Source organism: Malaclemys terrapin, chromosome 7 (genome assembly GCF_027887155.1).
Source record: "Malaclemys terrapin pileata isolate rMalTer1 chromosome 7, rMalTer1.hap1, whole genome shotgun sequence".
Lineage (NCBI taxonomy): Eukaryota > Metazoa > Chordata > Testudines > Emydidae > Malaclemys > Malaclemys terrapin.
Window position 1 is genome coordinate 93601873 of NC_071511.1, and position 19062 is coordinate 93620934.

Sequence of the window (19062 nt, forward strand, 5' to 3'; positions counted from 1 at the left end):
AACAGTCTGCCAGCCAAATACATCCAACAAGTAGGATGTATGTGTCCTGTATGATTGTTCCAAATGTTCAGAATTTAAGTTATTAAACACAACAAGCAGTAACTTTTTAGCTCTCAGGGTGGTGAAGAAAACTAAATGTGAAACAAAGGTAAACCCCTCCCAGAGAGCCTGAAACAACGACTGAATTGTGAACTCCACTGCCCCCTCTTACCTAATCTGCATGTCAGTTTTAAAATTCATCTAAATGTCAACATTAAGTATTTCACTGCTGACTATCTTAGCAAATAGAACAGGGAAGAGGGTGGAAATTAGGAGTTGCTACAGCAAAGGAAATGCAGAGGGAAGAACAAAGGTGACACACACAAAGAAAAGAAGAGGGAGAGAAACAGAAAGAAGGATGGGAAGTAAAAGAAACAAAGGGCAGAAATATCAGTGATCCTAAAGAAAAGCCTGTTATCCCACTGAGCAATGCTGAATATGACAATTAGGTACTCAGCAGATAATAAAAAAATATAACTAACCTTTTAATTATTACCAAGAGACACATTCTGTTAATCCTGATCTTCATGCAAAACTCCCTTTGGCATCACTAGGGGTCTTGCTCTGAATTGAGAGATCTATATTTATACCCTGGCCTACCAACCACACTTAAAATTGGAATTTGGCCCTCTCAATGTTTGTCACCCCTATTAGAGTCTAAATGTGGTTCTGGTGACATCAGTTCAAGTGGCTTATTCTCAAAACATCAAACATTTATTATCAGAATGCTTCTATCTGAAATATTCATTTACATTTCATATTTTGAAAATGCCATATTGATATCAAATTTGTCACATTAAAGCTAATAACCTTTAAATGTTTGCATGTAGTTTTAAAAAAGCACAAATGGTATTATATCATAACACTCAGTGCTTGACAAACAGCTGAAACTACAGTATTGTCCCTGCCTACAGTACACTTCAGTCATGTTATGTACTGTGAGTGAACCTGATTCTTAATTTAAGTTTGGACAAGCCCTGCTGTGCCTTCCTGGAATATGATCAAATATAAACATTCTATTTTTCTATAAAAATATATGCAATAATGTTAGACTTGGGGACTGGTGAAAAGACATGACCTTTGCTCTTATGATTTATATTGCCATGTCTCCTTGCTGAATTATACTAATTATATTCATATAGCATGTGAAAAATCAATATGTAAGGGGAAATAAAAATAAAAAAAATAGATTACTCAATTCAAAAGTGTAACTTCTGCTTTGGAGCAAAATGACTAATATTTTAACAAATGAAACTTACCCTAATTTGTTGCATTAATCATTTACTAAATGTTTCAGATTTACAATGTAAAAATTGCTTATTCTCTAAAACAGACTTGAAAGACAAAAGCTTATCTATCAAATTTGTAAATACAAAAAATAAGAGTAGTTGCTTGATAATCCCACTCACAAATGTATACTCATATCTATAATTCTTCAAAAAATATTGATTTCAATAGTGATTCCAGCTGCTTAGCATCTCTAAAATATTCATTAAATAATGTATGTTTTGTAGAATTGAATCCTTTAATTTACAATTCCTGTTGATTTTTATTTTTATTTTTCTGCACTTATGAGAGACCTTGTAAAATCAGAAAAGTGCCAATTATTTTCCTTATACTGTTCTGCAGAATTTCAGGAATTGCTAATGAAAGATACAAAGCCCAAATACAATCACAGGCTACAGTTAAAATCTATGCACAAACCTTCTTGAAATTGTTTAGGCCTACAGATTTAGCTGTCAAAGATTTAACCACTGCCACCTACTGTTCTTTTAAAGATGTTGCAACAAACTAAACAGAATTTCCTAATGTGCCACAAGACAATTCCGGTACTGAATTCAGAATACTTCCAGGTTCAGAAAGCTTCTAACTCTTCAACTGCCAAAAGCTTTTCAACAAGAAAAATGAGTCTATTTTTAGTCACTGTTTTGGTAACTCCACTCTAGCTGAAAGGAAACACTGTATTCATAGAATTTATTTGTGAATACCAGCTAAAGCAAAGACACTGAAGGATAATTTCAAGAGAAATCAATATGTAACCAATTATAAGAACATCTTTTCCATTCACACTATTAAAAATATAATAGAGATCAACATCTTATGGGATCCATTAGTGTTGATTATTCCTTTTTTCCTCAGCTACTACAACAAAACAGTACAGAAGTTCAGTTACATACCCTTCCGTACCCTCTCCTTCTGGACTCTTCAAGGAAGAAAATATGACAAAATGCCTCACTCAAAGGACACAGCTAAATAGAAATAGTGCTAATTGTCTAGAATGACCTTTGAAGCAGGCCCTGAAAGAGGAGCAACTCTGGAGCAGACAGCCGTAACACCAACCATCACAAATAATAGTTCTGGAATGGAAGCCAAGAAGCAGCTAATTTATGGCCATCTCCTTCCTTTGCGCCCCCACCCCCCCAAATGCACACAAAGGGGTCTAAATTCTCACTTTAGTCTATCCCTGGAATTGTTATTAAATATCAACTGAGAGGGCAGAGGCCAGAAAGAGAGAATATGTGCCAGTGTAATAGAGGTCTTACAGCTCTTTAGCGTGGTTCATTAGTTCACTTTGTTAAACTTTAAGTTTTTCAGATGAAAACCTTTGCCCAGGCAAACTAAACTTTTTTTTTTTTTTCAAAATGTCTCTCACTGTTGTATAGTCTGATGTTTTAGTCTGAAAATTTGGTAAGTAAATGTACATTGTTTTAAAACAAAGAGCTTCAAGCTGGCCAACTGACAGACACCTCACTTCTGGGGGGGAGGGGGGGGGAGGGGAAATAAACAAATGGGTCAGCCCATAAAAGACAAGTTCCTGGCCCTTTTCTAATTGATAAGCCTGATTTTATTAATCTGTCAAACTTGCAAATTAAACTCTAAAATTATCTCTAAGGAAACAGGTCAACATTTCCAAGCCTAAAGTTAGGCTTCTTAATTGATATTTAGGCACTTAAATTAAGGCTGATTAACAGAAGTCCTGAGCATCCACAAACCCTAACAAAGTTACTGGGAGCAACAGGTGTTAGTCATGTTGAATAAAATCTGGCCACTTTTATTCGGGTACCTAAACATAGATGTTGGAGCCTGAGAGAAACAAACAACTGTGAAAATGTTGAAAACCGCGTTATATTGAACTTGCTTTGATCCACCGGAGTGCGCAGCCCCGCCCTCCCGGAGCACTGCTTTACCACGTTATATCTGAATTTGTGTTATATGAGGTCAAGTTATATCGAGATAGAGGTGTATATGTTTAGTGGTTTTCAGTCAGAAATAATATGGAATAAGGAATTAAAGTACAATATTCAGGCAGTTAGGTATTCAAAGCTGGGGAAAAAGTACAGTAAGAACAGAGAATTTCCATATTAAAGGAGACAGAAGGAACAAGTCAGATTAGTGCTGAAAGGAATGACTTGTCAGATACATCTGATTAGCAATTTGCTGCCTTCAAGATCAATGAACACTTTAATAGCTTCTTAACTTTTGATGTAAACACTGGCACACACTAACAGATCTAAACCTCCAAGCTCTCTAGCACCACTTCTATTTCACAATCCTCACCTACAGGTTTGTACAAACAATATCTTATCAAAAGGCATTCAGTAGGGTGATAGCCACAAACATGTTTAAACACAGTTGGGTCTAGCATAATTTACACAGTTGGCATGGATAGGAATTCTTGCAGCAATGCTAGAGCCTCACTGTTTGTGAGCAAAGGTTTTCAGAACAAAATCCTGGTTCATTCTGGCCAAGAAAGGAAAACCATTGCTAGCACAGTGCAGGGAGGACCTAACTGAGGACCTCTAGGCCAGAGTGACAGCAGAGAGGGAACACTACACCTGGTGAAAGGCCAGCAGCTGGGCAGTCAGTCTAGAGCCATATATATTTTAATTTCATTAAGAGTTTGTCAAAAGACGGATGATGATACATCAGAAGGCAAAGGAATGTATTGCTGAATGTGGGGGCTAACAGCATGATTAGGGCTCTCTGTGGATTTGAGGACAGGTAACTTATTTCCCTTTAATGCCACCCTCCCCTTCCCTCATTGCAGTTATCACACATTTCTTCTTTAAGTAGTTCTATATTTATCATGGTAACAACGTTACAATGCCACTGAGCCTTCTCTTTGTCTCTTTGCTTCAGTTTCTGACTTGTGGTGTATCAAAGTCCTGAGATGTGAGCAATTAAACTAAGGGCATCTCAAGCCTTAGTTCTAAACCATTCCTTTTCTTCAAAACATCCTGCCTCGCACTTATACAATTATACAACTTAAATCCACTAAAACAAAAAGCCTCACTGAAACCAGTTAATCTTGGGTACATACACCACCAGCATAGCCCTAAATATCTCAGCAACACACTAGGTTCATCCTAAGCTCTTCTCTTGCAATTCACAACTATGATTTCACTTCCTCTGTTACCTCTTCCACAACCACTGCTGACACACACATGCCCCCACTCTGCGCAAAACATGCAATCTCAGTTCTAATAACAGATACTTAGACTGCAATGTCTTTGGGGCAGCGACTGTCTTTTGTTCTGTTTGTACATCACTTAGCACAATGGGGTACTGATCCTGGACCAGAGCTCCTAGGCACTGCATTACTAGAAATAATAAATACACCTCTACCCTGATGTAACGCGACCCGATATAACACAAATTCAGATATAATGCAGTAAAGCAGCGCTCCGGGGGGGGGGCGGGGGGGGGGGGCGGGGCTGTGCGCTCCAGCAGATCAAAGCAAGTTCAATATAATGCGGTTTCACCTATAACGCGGTAAGATTTTTTGGCTCCCGAGGACAGTGTTATATCGGGGCAGAGGTGTATTAATTGTTGAAAAAAACAAAACATACTGGAAAATTCATTTGTACTATTAAGAATTATTGAACCAAATGTGGAGACTAAGTTCAGAGAAGTGTGAAATAGGGATTTTAGTCCTGTTTTAAATACAACACAACCTTGACGATGAAGTCACCAGACACACCCATAATTTAAAATCCAATTGGAACTTCCAGTCACACAACTGATTAAGAGGTTTACTGTCAAAGGCACAAAATGCTTTCAGATGCCCAACTCCCATTGTAAGTCAATGGGAGTTGCGAACCTACCCCCCATTTGTGCCTTTGAAAATTTCCCTTAAATTCAGCATCCCTATACAGTCTCTTCACCCATGTGTATATAAAACACTAGAAAGACTAACAGTAGAACAATGAAGAATATGAATGTTACAAGTCCTAGGAGAATACATGAGATAGGAAATGAGCAATGTTGGTTTAAATTAGCTATTAGTGAGGAATTACCTATTGGCTTAACACTGGGTTAGGTGGGCAACGAAACAAGTTTAACTTGTAAGTCAACACAGAGCTCTAAAAAGGAGCAAGGAAAAGGGGAAGACAAAACCCCTTACAGAGTTCTCTCTAATAAAGTTAATCCTGCAAAGATAAAGAGGATTAAGCCATGTCTACACTAGGAGTGCATTAGAATTGGAGTGCAGTGCAATACCAGAACAGCACTCCTACTATGGACGCAGCTATTCTGGCAAAGCTGTTTTGTTCAAGTATAGCAAAACCACCCCCCACAAGTGGAACAAGTTATACCCATAAAAGCACAGCTTTGCTGGTACAGGTGAAGCTGTACTTTAGGCTTCTTCCACCACAGCTATGTCAGTCAGGGATCACACCCTGTCACACCCTACACCTTGCTGTGCCAGAAGACATCCTAATGTAGTCCTGGCTTTAGAGACCAATGATAAGAACAACAAAAAAACCACCTGAAGCTCAGCCAGACAGAAGTCTCAATACTTTAGGAGCAAGTGAAATGGTCTGCTAAGGTAAAGTAGATTCCACTTATCAAGGCCTGACAAAATTGTGTTCCTGGTTAGTGATCACTTTCCAAACCTAGAGATGGTAATCCTTTCAAAATAGGGTTGAGGTGCATGGCTTTATACATAAATAGGGATCTTCAGTGTCCTACGGTGTCTATCTGATATGCTTTATGAGCACTGATATTTGTTTTTTTCAGATTTTTTTCTCTTCTTTTTTAAACATAAACAGATACTACACTTCAATGACAAAGACAAAATAATGTCTCTTGCTACCTCATCCCACCCCAAAAAACAAAAACAAAAAAACCCACCTCATTCGTACAGTTGTGCAGGGAAAAATGGGTAATTCAGCACAATGCCACCACACATACCACCACAGCTAAACTAATTGTTATGGCCGGTGAACCAGTAGGTGGCCTCAAAAGAGACTGCTAACCTTGAGTGAGGTGGGCCTCCATTCACTTCTGCCTCTCTCAAGGACACCTATAGCTGCACATTTGCTGCTGCTGCAGTATAAGCATTGCAAGAGCAAACCAGCTGGCAGCTTCAGTTGATGGTGCTAGATTTTAATTTCTTTGGCTACTCAGGCAGATTTGGTGCAGCCATAGCTGCCCTGACATTGGTTTGGCTCAACTAATTGCTGCAAGGACAAGTACAAAGTGCCTTCTTCTGCTGATTAGACAGAAAACCAAGGTCACGCTGAGGTCACTAAACATATTGTTGAAACCACCCCAAACACACATTCACTTGTACTCAAAAAACTGAATTGGACATTTACAACTCATCCAACTAAGAGACATGAGTATAGTGTCCTATTCAGTTAGACGAGTCTACATAAACGACTTGTGTGTTAGTACAGAAAATGGACTTTGATTCTTTATTTTTATATTCTTTTACCAGATATTCTGTCCATGTAAAATTGAACACCAGCTCAATTTACTTTGAAAAACCATTTCAACTATAACCAGTAGATAGCAGTTATCGCTTATATGCTACTTAATGCCCAGGAACCCTGATTCATCATCCAACACTCTTCAAACCCAATGTTAAACCAGTATTGGATTGCATGCCTAGTCCTGATAAATATATACTAGCGATGTTCATGTTTATCTTACACACCCTTTCTGCTCCCCTTATTTTTCTCTCCACCTGAGATATTCCTTCAGTTTAAAAAAAAAATAACTTGACTTATTGTGAAAACACTGTTTCCAAATACAGCCAGCACTTGACAGCAGAACTGTTTTTGGCCATATATCAGTTCATCCACTACAGATGACTGACAATTCTCTCACATACTTTCCACAACTCTTTCTTCTTAATTACGCAGAAAATACCATGACTTGGAGCATTCTCTTGGGAATTTTGGCCTCCCAACCAATTTACTCCAAATTTTTGATATCTCACCTTTTCTTTCTCTCTAGTCAAAGAGTCACTTTATTGTATTTCTCTGTAGTGATATTATTATATAGACAAAGTCCTTCTTCCTCTCACTGATCTACTCCAAATTATTAAAATATCACTGTACTCTTTTCAGTAAGCTCCTAAAGTCCACGGTTAGGTTAGTGATTAGTCTTAGCCAGGTTTTTTGTTGTTGTTTTAACTACCATCAATATACCTTTGTATTAAAAAAAAAAAAAAAAAACACATTCAAACCTAAATATTCAAACAAAACAACTGTATTTAATAAAACAAGAGATCTATAGGTGGGCTACAAAAATTATTAGAAGTATGATGTTGTTTATGTTGACAATAAGAAGTGATCTCTTCCAAATAAGGAGAGTTAAGGAGAATGGGATTATTTAGTATGGTAAATGGGAATTATGTATGGTAAGAGGAATTATGAGAAAGTATATAAAGTCATGAATGGCAGAGAAGGGCACTGAGATGGGGTACACAGACCTCACACTGACCAAAAACGGTTAATAATGAGAGCCTGTGAGCCCAATCAGCCCCACCCCATTACACCTGTGTAAGGCATCAAGCCTGGAGGGAGGAGATAAAGAGGAAAGGCTCAGCTCAGTAAAATGTGACTGGCAGAGGGAATGCACTTCTTGAGTTAGGCTTGTGAAGGAAGGCCTGATTAAGATCAATGCCTCTTTGGGGCAGCTAGGCCTGGTCTTGGACCTTTTGAACATCATAACTAGTTTGGTTCCCTTTTTTGGGGATCTGAAGAAGAGACTAATGAGATAGGACTAGTAAAAAGCAGACCAGGGATACAGCAGAGGATCTGAGCAAACAGACCTTATTTGCTTCATACAGGATCCCTGAGCTGGAACCCAAAGTAGGGGGTGGGCCTGAGTTCCCTAATAACACACTCTATGGTGTGGTGTGAAGTTGCTGGAGCCAAGGGCTGCATGGCCCACAAATCCCAAAATTGTGCTAAAGTTCTGGTTCAATGCAGCCAGACTATTGGTGTGTTGGACTTGGTTTACTCTAGAAGGGATAGGATTAAAAGTGACCTGCCTGGAGTGCCAAGTCAAAGGAAGAGGCATTCTGTTACAGTATTGGAGTGGCTGTTGCCAGGGGGTACCAAAGAAGAGGCTTTTATGTCACTTGGCTACGAGGGACACTCTTATGGTGAGTAGACTCTTCCATAGTCACTAAGGCACTATTCGTCCCATAGCAAAGGAATGGCACTTGGAATTAGACTGGAATGAAAATCTTTTCCTTTACCTCCAGTCATCAGACAACGACTCTACTTTTGTTATTCTAGACATGGTGCTTATACTTGAGATTTTGTCCTTCGCTCTTTCCTTATCTTCCTCTCCTCTTTGTTCATTAGCTTCTGTTATTGTGGATAAGCTTTATGTAGGACTATGAAAACAGACTAGAGCTCATGCTAATATTCTCTGAGAGGGTATTCCACAGTAGAGCTGAGCAAATAGTTGATTTATTTCGGTTTGGTGGCCAAACCAAAAAATAGTTGTTGGCTTCAAACCTAAACTGACTTTTTTTTTTTTTGTTCTGTTTACTTACTGAAACAGGTTTTGGGGGTTTTGCAAACGTTGAATTGATTTGACTTTCTCATTTAGAAATGCATGTTTTTAAATTATCAGTTTCAACATTTCTGAAATTCTTGTTTTCAGTTTTTTTTTTCCAGCCAAAGCTATTCATTGAATTCAACACATGAAACCAGCAAAAGGTTTCAATTTATCGAAAAAGGCATTTTTTTGCCCCCCAGGAAATTTACTATTTGCCAAAAATTTCTGCCCTGCTGTATTCCACAGCCTAACAGTAGCTGCACCCTTTGCTCCTACTGTTTCACCCTGGAGACAGGTAGCTTATGTCTCTGATATTCACTGTTCTGTAGGCAGTGAAAGGAGAGGGAGACTCTAAGGTAGCCTGGTCATAATCTATGTACATTAAAGATCAGCATAGAATAGTGAACAGGGAGTCAACTGAGGACTCAGTGGCTAATCCTGGTCAATCAATAGGCCACCATTGGTTGTGATTTCAAGTCTCTGAGAGTATGTCTACACTGCAATTAAACACCCACGGCTAGCCGGTGTCAGCTGTCTTGGGCTTGCAGGATCCCAGAACCTGAATGTCTACCCTGCAATGAAACAGCCCTATAGCCCTAGCCTGAGTCAGCTGACATGGGCCATCTGCAGTTGTTTAATTGCAGCATAAATTTTTCCTGAAACTGCAGATGTTACTAAAATTGTATTCATTGCTCTCCCCAACAAGCTTCTCAATTAGTTAGAAGGCCTGCTCATTTACTCCTGTAACCAGAGGCCTTGAAGGAGGCAGTAAGCCAGTTAACAGCCACTTGAGGGACTGCTGAGGGCCTATTTATATTTTGGGATCTAATAATCTCCCCTTCCCCCCCAGGCCAAACAAAAAAATGTAGTTATTACAGATCTGGCCCCGTTTTTACTATGAATATAAAAATTACAGATCAGAATTCTCATTTTCCATAAAAAAACAGATTTTTCTCTTCTGAAAATTGGATTTCAGTTCAGATTGTTTTATACAAGTAATATCTTATGTTTATTGGACAATGCACACCTACTTGATTTACAGCAACCACAAAATATTTCCTCCTTTCTGCAAATGAGAACTGGTCACAAACTCAGAGGTTCTTTGCTATAGCATACTATAAATTATTATTCTCTGTTAAATACTTATTGAAGGAAGACTTACTGTTCACAATGTCACCTTGAAGTTGAAGAATCTGTGGAACAGGTATTGTGAGAACAACTATATCAAACTGTTCTGGGGATCCTGTTTTCTTGCAGACCTCCCATTTCCCCCCTCTGAGGTAGATCTGTGTTACATGGTGTTCATAGAAGACATCTGCACCTGCTTCAAAAAAGAATAGTTTAATACATACAATTCTGTATCAGACAGCAGAGAACATGCATAATATCAGAATAACTTCCATTAGTAATCAAAACTAAGGTCCTGATCCTGCAAACAGTTAAGCATGTGCTTAACTTTAAGCACCTAATCTGTCCCATTTCCATCAGTGGAACTACTCACATGATTAAAATACATGCCTAAGTGTTAGCAGGACTGGGCATAAAGACTTAATGAATTATAATCACAAGAATAGATTTGCAACATCAACAGTTGAAAAAATACAAAAGTGTTGTTAATATTAACTATCTCAACATGGAGAGGTAGAATAAACACTAAATACTGTAACAAAACACTCAAATTCCACTGCTTTTCAAAGAAGAACAGCAATGCTGCTATGACAGTTTATCTGTCACTTGGTTATCTGCTCCTTAGTCTTTTGTAAACAATTCTAAATATAGTACAGCTTTATATCACAGGGACATGTTGTGTAATGGTTAATAAATCTTTCTTTTCAGCACCATGCTTCCCAGTCAGTTGATGGATCATCAAATGAACACTGTTTAAACCAATACTATATATTAGTTTAAAAATGCCAAATTCTGGTCAGATGCAGTTAGTCAAGATTTATGTGACTCAAATTTCCCCCAAACCTCTCTTCACTCAAGGTCTGATCCTAGTCCTGCAGAATTAAATGGCAAAATTATCATTATCCTAAAGGATCTGGACTATAAAGCAGAGCATGCAAATATAACTTTGGCCTCTGATCCTACAAACACCTAAATATATGCATAAATATACACATGCCAGCAGTCCTATTGATGTTAAAAGGATTGCTCACTCAGCTGAAGTTATTTGTGAGCAAATGCTTAGAAGACTAGGACCTTGGTTTTTACATTTTTGCAAATTAGACATGTCACCCATTTAAACAACTTCAAGATGTCAGCATGAAACATTTTTATGAAAAAGACTAGATTCTTTTTCATATCAATTCAAAATGATAGTGTTCCATGACAGATTTATAGATTCTAAGGCCAGAAGGGACAACTGTGATAATCTAGTCTGCATAACCCGGGCCACAGAACTCTCTCCAAATAAGCCCTGTTTGAACTAGACCATATCTTTTAGAAAAAACATGCAATTTTGAAGTCAAAATTGGATCAGTGATAAGAGAATCCACCAAAACCTTGGACACTGTTCCAGTGGTTAGTTACCTTCGCTACTTTGTTTCCCATCTGAATTTGTCTAGCTTCAACTTCTAGCTGCTGGCTCTTGTTATAAATAACCCATTGTCAAATACTTGTTCCCCATGTAGGTCCTTATACTGATCAAGTCACCCCTTAATCTTCACTCAGTTAAGCTAAATAGATTGAGTTCCTGGAGTCCATCTCTGAGGCATGCTTTCTAATCCATCATGCGAGGTCTCACATGAACAAATCCTACGCTCAGCTACCAAGCTTCCTTGGCCAAAAGGCATGGGAGCAGTGCAGTGTCACTGCATTCAGACCCTTTTCTAGAGGGTATATTGAGCCTGGCTACAAAGGAAAACTTCCTATCGCTTTCAAGTGACAGTTTCAAGAGGTGGGTGGGAGCCTGAGCCACTCCTTGTTGATCAAAGTAAGGATCATTATCAGAGAGTTGTTAATTGCAAAAGATGTCTAAAGACTACCTGACTCTGTTAAATAATGCTTGACAATTGAAGAGATTCCCTGAGGTGTCACAAAATTGTGAGATCCTTCTTCCATCACCATTCCTTCCACAGGGGCAGTCAATGGCTTCAACACACCATGGGCCAAAAGGTCCTCGTAGAAGCTAAAAATCAAACAAAATATACATGCTAACTATCTGCAAGAACAGTAACAGCAGCATTAATTGTTAACCATAGCAATTAAAGACTGGCATAACACAAAAATTATATAACCTTTGTCTTCCATAACATACTTAAATGGAGTTTGAAGCTAAACTATATATGTTTAGTATTAATGTATTCCTAATAATTACATAAATAAAAATGACCTTCTGTTTACTTTTTCACTACGTCATAAGGATTGGTCTCTTACAAGGGAAAGACAATATACCCACCTAGCTCTCCCCATTGCAATCCTGTTGGAAAGTTCATATCGGCTGGAAATTCTGACTTACTATGGCAAGAAGATAAATGATGGTGTCTGGAGCTAAAAGTATTTAACTGACTGACCACTTTTCTTCTCTTGTGAAAGTTCTAGATGATGTCAGAGCTGGGCTTTGAGTATCTTCTAACAGGTGCAACTTTGCTTCCTCTGGTATTTACAAAAGATATCCTATACAGTTTATCATCAATTATCATTAGATTGTCGTCCCACTAATCCAGTTCCTAAGGATTTATTGTAATATTCCAAACCAACAAGCAGCTTCAAACAGTCACCCCTATTTTAAAAAAGTTATTGCATGTTTCCTCCCCCTCTCCAAAATATTACCCTAGCCCAATGAAAACTTTTTTTTAGCTGTAAAGGCATCATATCTTTAAAGTCTGATATTTCACAGTTCCATAAGTCAAGAAATAAGTTTCCCGCACTGGAAATCAATGAAGGTGGAAATCCACCTTTCCAACTGGACCCAGCCTCTATCTGCCTTAGTTTTCCACAGCATCTATCACTGTAATATCTACGTACTTCCCAGGTACGTCAGGTCTTCATGGCAAGGTTCCTAGTAGACTGAGACTTCTGTTCTTCGCCCTGCCTGGTAGTCAGCTCTGTTTTGGGATAGACATTTGTGTGTGGTTTTTCCCCTTTCACCTCTCACCCCTAAATATGGCATGGTGGAAGATCTTGTTAAAGAGGCTTTGCAGTGTGTGCTAAAAGCAGTCAAACTCTGGATTAGCCTGACCTCTTCTGGTCTTCTGTGAAGCTTGCTCCACATCTGAACCCCTCTCTCTTTGCAAATGATTTGTGTCTGGTTGTGACATGCTTGCTTTGCCCTGAGCTTTCTGAGCTGCATTTTTTCCAGTCGTTAAGGAAGTCTTGGACCGAGAACCTGGACCTTGAACCATTGACAGCAAGAAAGATCAAAGCCAAGGCCTTGAATTGGTAATGGAAGCAGATGAGGAGTTAGCAGAGGTAGCACAGGCAGAGAGGTGATGTACTCATGGCAGTCTGGCCCACTAACAATGCAAACACTACAGTATTTTATCCAGGCTGGAGTCTCTGCACCATTGTTATCTTCAGATACGGTGAGTTACGTTAGCCTGGATGGATCTCTGTGGCCAGACCCTCACCTGGGAGGACAGAGTGAAAAGGCATTTTTCACAATTTATATCTTTGCGACTTAGGCAAGGTGTCAAGTCAAGCAGGTCCCCAAGATAATCAATAAGATGAATACCTCCAAATGAGAGAGAAACATAGCTTGTCTAATATATTTAAGTTATCATTTGGAAAGCGGTGTAAAACCATGTTAATGAGACACCTGACATGATGCATTTTTTTTTTTTAAAGATGGGAAGTAACATTTTATAAAACCTGCAATAGCTTATTCACTGAAAAATTCTGCTAGTTTGATGGCACAGTACCCTCTAACTCTGAGGTTTTGTTTTTAATTTTCAGTACCCTAGAACAGTGGTCTCCAAACTTTTTTGATCGTGTACCCCATCAGTAAAAAAAAACTTGAGTACGCGCCCCCTGCTCCCGGCTAAACTATCAAAGCAAAAAAAAAAAAAAAAAAAAAAGCCGCTCGGACTCCTGGCTGAACTGCCAAAGGGGGGGAGAAGCAGCGTTGCTCCTGCACACCCTGAAGGATCATCTTGCACACCCCACTTTGGAGACCACTGCCCTAGAAGGAAAACTGGACAAATTCCAAACATTTTTTTTTATTTTTTTTCCCCCCACACACACACTTTAATGCCTCTGATTCCAATTAGGATACAGACAGTATGTAAAGTAACTGAAGGCAGAATTTGGCTTAGAACCCTGTAACCCGAGCCAAACTCAATGGGAGACATGTCGGATCCAGATCTGGTTGGAAAACAAACCCACCTGCTCGGTTCAGCTCGTCTCCTCCTCGCTCCTGCTGGCCACCTCCACCTCCCTGTGCATGCACTGCGTGTGCTGTGGAGTGAGTGTGCAGGAGTGGCAGAGCCTCTCACTCTGTAGCCAGCACACAGCAGGGCTGATGAATGCAGCTGCCACCACACCAACCCCAGGGCTAAAAGTCAGCAGCGGTGATTGAGATTTGAGGGACAGGGTCGATTAGGCTTGGGTTTGGTTCAGGGCCTAAAATTTAGGCCCAAACCTCTAATTTGGTCCTCTGTATTCTATTGTCCTCCAAAACCAGGGCAAAAGGGGAGGGTTGCGTTTTGTGCTGATACACCTGGCTCCAGGCACCAGCCCACCAAGCATGTGCTTGGGGCAGCGCCTGGAGGGCGGCAGCGCGGCGGGGCGCTCTGGCCCAAGAGCGGGGCCGCGACTGGGCTCGCCTCCCTCCCCGCGGCGCTCCGGCCGCTGGGCAGTGGAGCCACAGCGGGCTCTCTGCCCTCCCCCCGGCGCTCTGGCCGCCGGGGAGAGCGGAGAGACGCGGCGGGCTCGCGGCCCTCCCCCCGGTGCTCCGGCCGGTCGGGGAGAGTGGAGAGTCCCGGCCGGGCTCTCCGCCCTCCCCCCGGCGCTCTGGCCACTGGGGGCTCTCCGCCCTGCTCCCAGTGCTCTGGCCGCTGGGGTGGGGGGAAGGGATGGGACTTTTTTGCCTAGTCCAAAACTATTCCCTTAATTGTACTACTTAGGTAGGCCCAGTTCTGTCACCCTTGTTCAAACCAAGTGGTACCTCATTCCTTGAGTACTTTCACTGAGATTGGTGGAACTACTGGTAGACTAGTAAATTACCACTCAGCATGAGTAAGAATGGCAGAAGTTTGCTGTGCATTCCACGAGTTCAGTATGCAGGCAAAAGGACACGCTTCATGAAAATTAACTGCTTTCTTACTACAGTTTTGCATCTTTGTCTAGTGAGGACACTGCTGAGGAGCACAGGCAGTTTGATTATTTGTTACTTACCCAAGGCCAAACTACAACAGCCTTTAACATAAGCGGTCCTATTAATGTCAACTACACCTCTACACTGATATAACGCTGTCCTCGGGAGCCAAAAAATCTTACCACGTTATAGGAGAAACCAAGTTATATTGAACTTGCTTTGATCCGTAGGGGGTTGTATGTAAAGTAAATAAGGTTTTTAAAACGTTTAAGAAGCTTCATTTAAAATTAAATTAAAATGCAGAGCCCCCCAGACCAGTGGCCAGTACCCGGGCAGTGTGAGTGCCACTGAAAATCAGCTCGCATGCCACCTTTGGCACGCGTGCCATAGGTTGCCTACCCCTGATCTATATCTATATATTTCCACTTCTAAACAAAGAGTCCTCTTGAACATCTGTTTTAAGACAAATAAACCCTCCTCTCAGATGTCTGAAATCTCAAGAGCAAAGACCCTAAAAGTGAAACTTACTAAAACACAAACAAAACTGACCTCATAGATTCTTTTTATTGTCCAAACTGAGAAAACTGCCGAAAATAAACAAACCCCATAAACATGAGGAGTCTTGTCATTTCTTCAGGTTAGTAACAGGTTGTTGTTAGTAACATATGTAAGAAAACTCTATAATAACCACCCTTTGACAGCTGAAAATTATTTTTAAAGGATCACTTTGTCATCACCCTGTCAATGTGTATCCTAAGCTGGGTAGTGCAACATGAATGATTAAAAAAATAGCGCTGGCCTGTTCCTTTTTCTAATGCTTTTACAACTACAACAGCTTTTCATTCACCACCTCACCTTTGATGCTTTTGGGCATAGGCGGGTCTAAGCGTTATGTACTGTGCTCCCAGATCCGCTGTACAGCGAGGGTTATGTGGGCTCCTGCTTGTAGTCATTCTTCCTCCTGGGAACACGGAGATGAGACTAAAAGACGGCCAGGCTCTCCCACATATACTGTCCCCGGACAAAGTTAGCGCCTAACATGTGGGGGTTACAAAAATGACTTTCCAGCGGGATGTTTGTTTGTCTGGTTCTGGCGCCCGAGGGCGGTCAGTGCCTCGGTTCTCGAGTCCTCCAGGCGAAGCCCCCTGAGCCCTCGGCTGGCCGCCTTCCTGCACAGCTGTTCGCTCTCGCTCCGACACATGCTGGCGCCCCAGCCCCGCTCACCAGGCCGGGGAGGAGAGTCCCTCTATCCGCTCCTGTAGTCAGGCCCTGCTGGCAGCGTTGCTCCCCGTCACGTCCGGAAGGCTGTGCAGTGTCTCCGTGGGGCACTGCCCACGTCCCCCCTACGGCATACAAACACCCGGGCCGTGCGCTTACCCGGGCTGATGCCTGGCTCCGAGCGGAGTGCCATCCCCTCCCCAGACCCCGTGCTTGTGCGCCCGTGCCCGGGGCTGACCCCTGCTGCCCGCGCTCCCCGGCCGGTCCCCGTGCGTGGGCTGGGGCGGGGCGGGGCGGGGGGTGTTGTAAGTCCCGGCAGAGGCCGCTGTGCCCGCGGCAGGGCCTCACCTGCTCCTCGGGCTTTGTCCCACAGCACGATGCGCAGCGGGCGCTGGGGCAGCTCTCTCCGCAGCAGCGCAGCGCACAGGCTGCCGGTCGGCCCGGCGCCCACGATCAGCACCCGCGCCATGGCGGCGGTGATTGGCCTACACGAAAGACACGGAGCTGTGATTAGGAGACCGGCTCTCCCACAGAGCCTGTCCCCGGACACCTCAGTGAGCCTGCGCTCGGGCGGCGGCCCCGGGCTCCTCCCGCTGCTGCTGCGGGCCCAACCAGCGCCTTGTCCGGCGGAGCCTGCCCCAGCCCCGCTCGCCTGCAGGGGGAGCAGCCGGGCCTCTGGCCCGCAGTGACAGCCCGGCACCGGGCGCCCCCTGACGGAGCCGGCCCCCAGAGCGCCGCGCAGTAGCGCCGCCTCTCCCGGCTGCCGGGGCTCAGGTGGGGGACGAGCTTTCACGATGGGGGTGTGGGGGGGGGGGGGGCTGCTTTGTATCCATGGGAAAGCTCTGTCTGTCACGTGCGCACACGAGAGACAGGGGCACGCACAAATCACATATGTCTCCCGCACGAGGCCGTACATAAACAAATCCCTTCCCAGCACGATCCGTACACACTCCACATACATATCTTTCTTCCTCCCCCGGCTCCACTCCCTGTACAGGAGTCAAACGACAGCTCAGGTAAATGCCGAATCCTGCAAGTGACTCTGCACGAAGAAACTCCCCATGCAGGGATGGGTCCAACCATGTGGGGTCACTTGCAGGACTGGGATCTAACTGGGTACTCCCAACAGCAATCTATAATTTTCAACATTTAAATGAAATTCAGAATTTAGAGCAACAAAAGGTCAGATATTTAATTTCGTCCTTAATAGAAGGCCACCAATACTTATTATACTAAAATTCTTTTAATTGCATAAACTCAGGAAAGTACTGTCTCCATTTATATATACATTTCAATGAACCCTTTTAATTGCCTTAAAATATTTCTCCTCAAATTAATTTCTATACTATTAAAATGATGTTAAAATGTTGTTAAAGTCGAATGATTAAGCACAGTAATGTTAGGAAAAGCAAGTGTACTATAGAATATCATACAATTGTTTCATACAACCTTGTAAGTCACATCTTGTGACATATAGTGAGGCCTTAGTCTGGCAAAGCACTTCAGCAAGTGTTTAACCTTTAGTGTACATATAGTCTAATTGATTTCAGTGGAACTAATCACATGATTGAGATTATACACATGCTGAAATGCTTTGCTGGATTGGGGCCTGATCGAAATGGGGTTAACTGTGTTTACTTGAGTGCTTAACTGTGCAACCTTAAATGTTGTTATATATAAAAAAATAAATTAGAAAAAAGTCAAAAGTCAGACCTCATGAGAGCATCCAGTCTCATACGTCTTACTAGGGGAGCTTGTCTGAATATTTGTGCACTGCAAGGTACACACAGACTGCTTGATATGCCTGACAAGATATGCCACAAATGAGGTGGGCTGCTATGAGCTCCGCCTCATTCAATACACAACAGATGGAAATTTGTATCTTGCACACAATATTTACTTGATCCTGGACAGATGAATTTTTTTCTTAGGCATGTAGAATAATTTTCCATTTTATTATGATCAATCCTTTATATTAGAGACATGTAAGTAAATATCCGTATCTGTTTTGCAAGGCTGAATTCTTAAAAGATGAACAGGGATGAGGCAGGGCTTGACGAACAGCATAAAAGAAGCACTGAGAGTAAGTCCTACAATACAGCCAATCTTTGCTTTCAGCACTGCAGCTATACATAAATAATCCTACAAATTGAACTGCAGATTTACAATGTACACTGTTCCATCACATATAACTCAGTCAAATCAAAACCAGTTTTCACCAGAGCATTTGAAGGTCCTTTTCCTCAACAAGGACCCTTTCCCAGCCAAATTTCAACTTCTTACCCCCACTGCTAAAACTGTGTAAATTTTTAATTAAAATTCTATTTGAATTAGTAACATCAAGCGCAACATTATTCTTTCTCATGCTGTTTCCATTTATAATACTTGTCATTTGTATATTATGTGTACTTATTATTATGTCATCTGATTGTGCTGTACACAGTACATTGGTAAGTAATGTTATTTAGCCTACAAATATTAAATGAAGACTTATTGTAATTACAGTCTTATGCAATCTGGCATGGCTTCTTAGGATATGATATATTGAGTTGTATCTTCATGAGTGTTACGTGCCAAGCTTCCCTTCAAAAAGTCCAATATAAAGATCATTATTTAGGGATTCCTCAGAACCACTGTAAGCCTCATGGATTTAAGAGGTTGTAGTTGCCTTTATTAGCTTAACCTAACACTCTCTATACCAGGGGTGGGCAAACTTTTTGGCCCGAGAGCCACATCTGGGTGGGGAA

At 41.6% G+C, this 19062-nt stretch overlaps 1 protein-coding gene across 4 annotated transcripts in view; it reads right to left on the bottom strand.

The window, feature by feature from the left end:
- The window catches only part of RNLS (renalase, FAD dependent amine oxidase), a 134265-nt gene extending 117254 nt beyond the window's left edge, over positions 1–17011 (bottom strand). The window contains exons 1-4 of one of the 4 annotated variants that reach the window (XM_054035364.1): positions 16664–17011; positions 15953–16058; positions 11829–11971; positions 10004–10165 (exon numbers count right to left, since the gene is read on the bottom strand). In XM_054035364.1, coding sequence (XP_053891339.1) covers positions 10004–10165; positions 11829–11971; positions 15953–16058; positions 16664–16784 — 532 coding nt within the window. In that variant the 5' untranslated portion in view covers positions 16785–17011. The remainder of the gene's footprint in view (positions 1–10003; positions 10166–11828; positions 11972–15952; positions 16059–16663) is intronic. The other 3 variants (XM_054035365.1, XM_054035366.1, XM_054035367.1) reach the window with 3 other exon arrangements.
- Positions 17012–19062: the final 2051 nt, after the last annotated feature.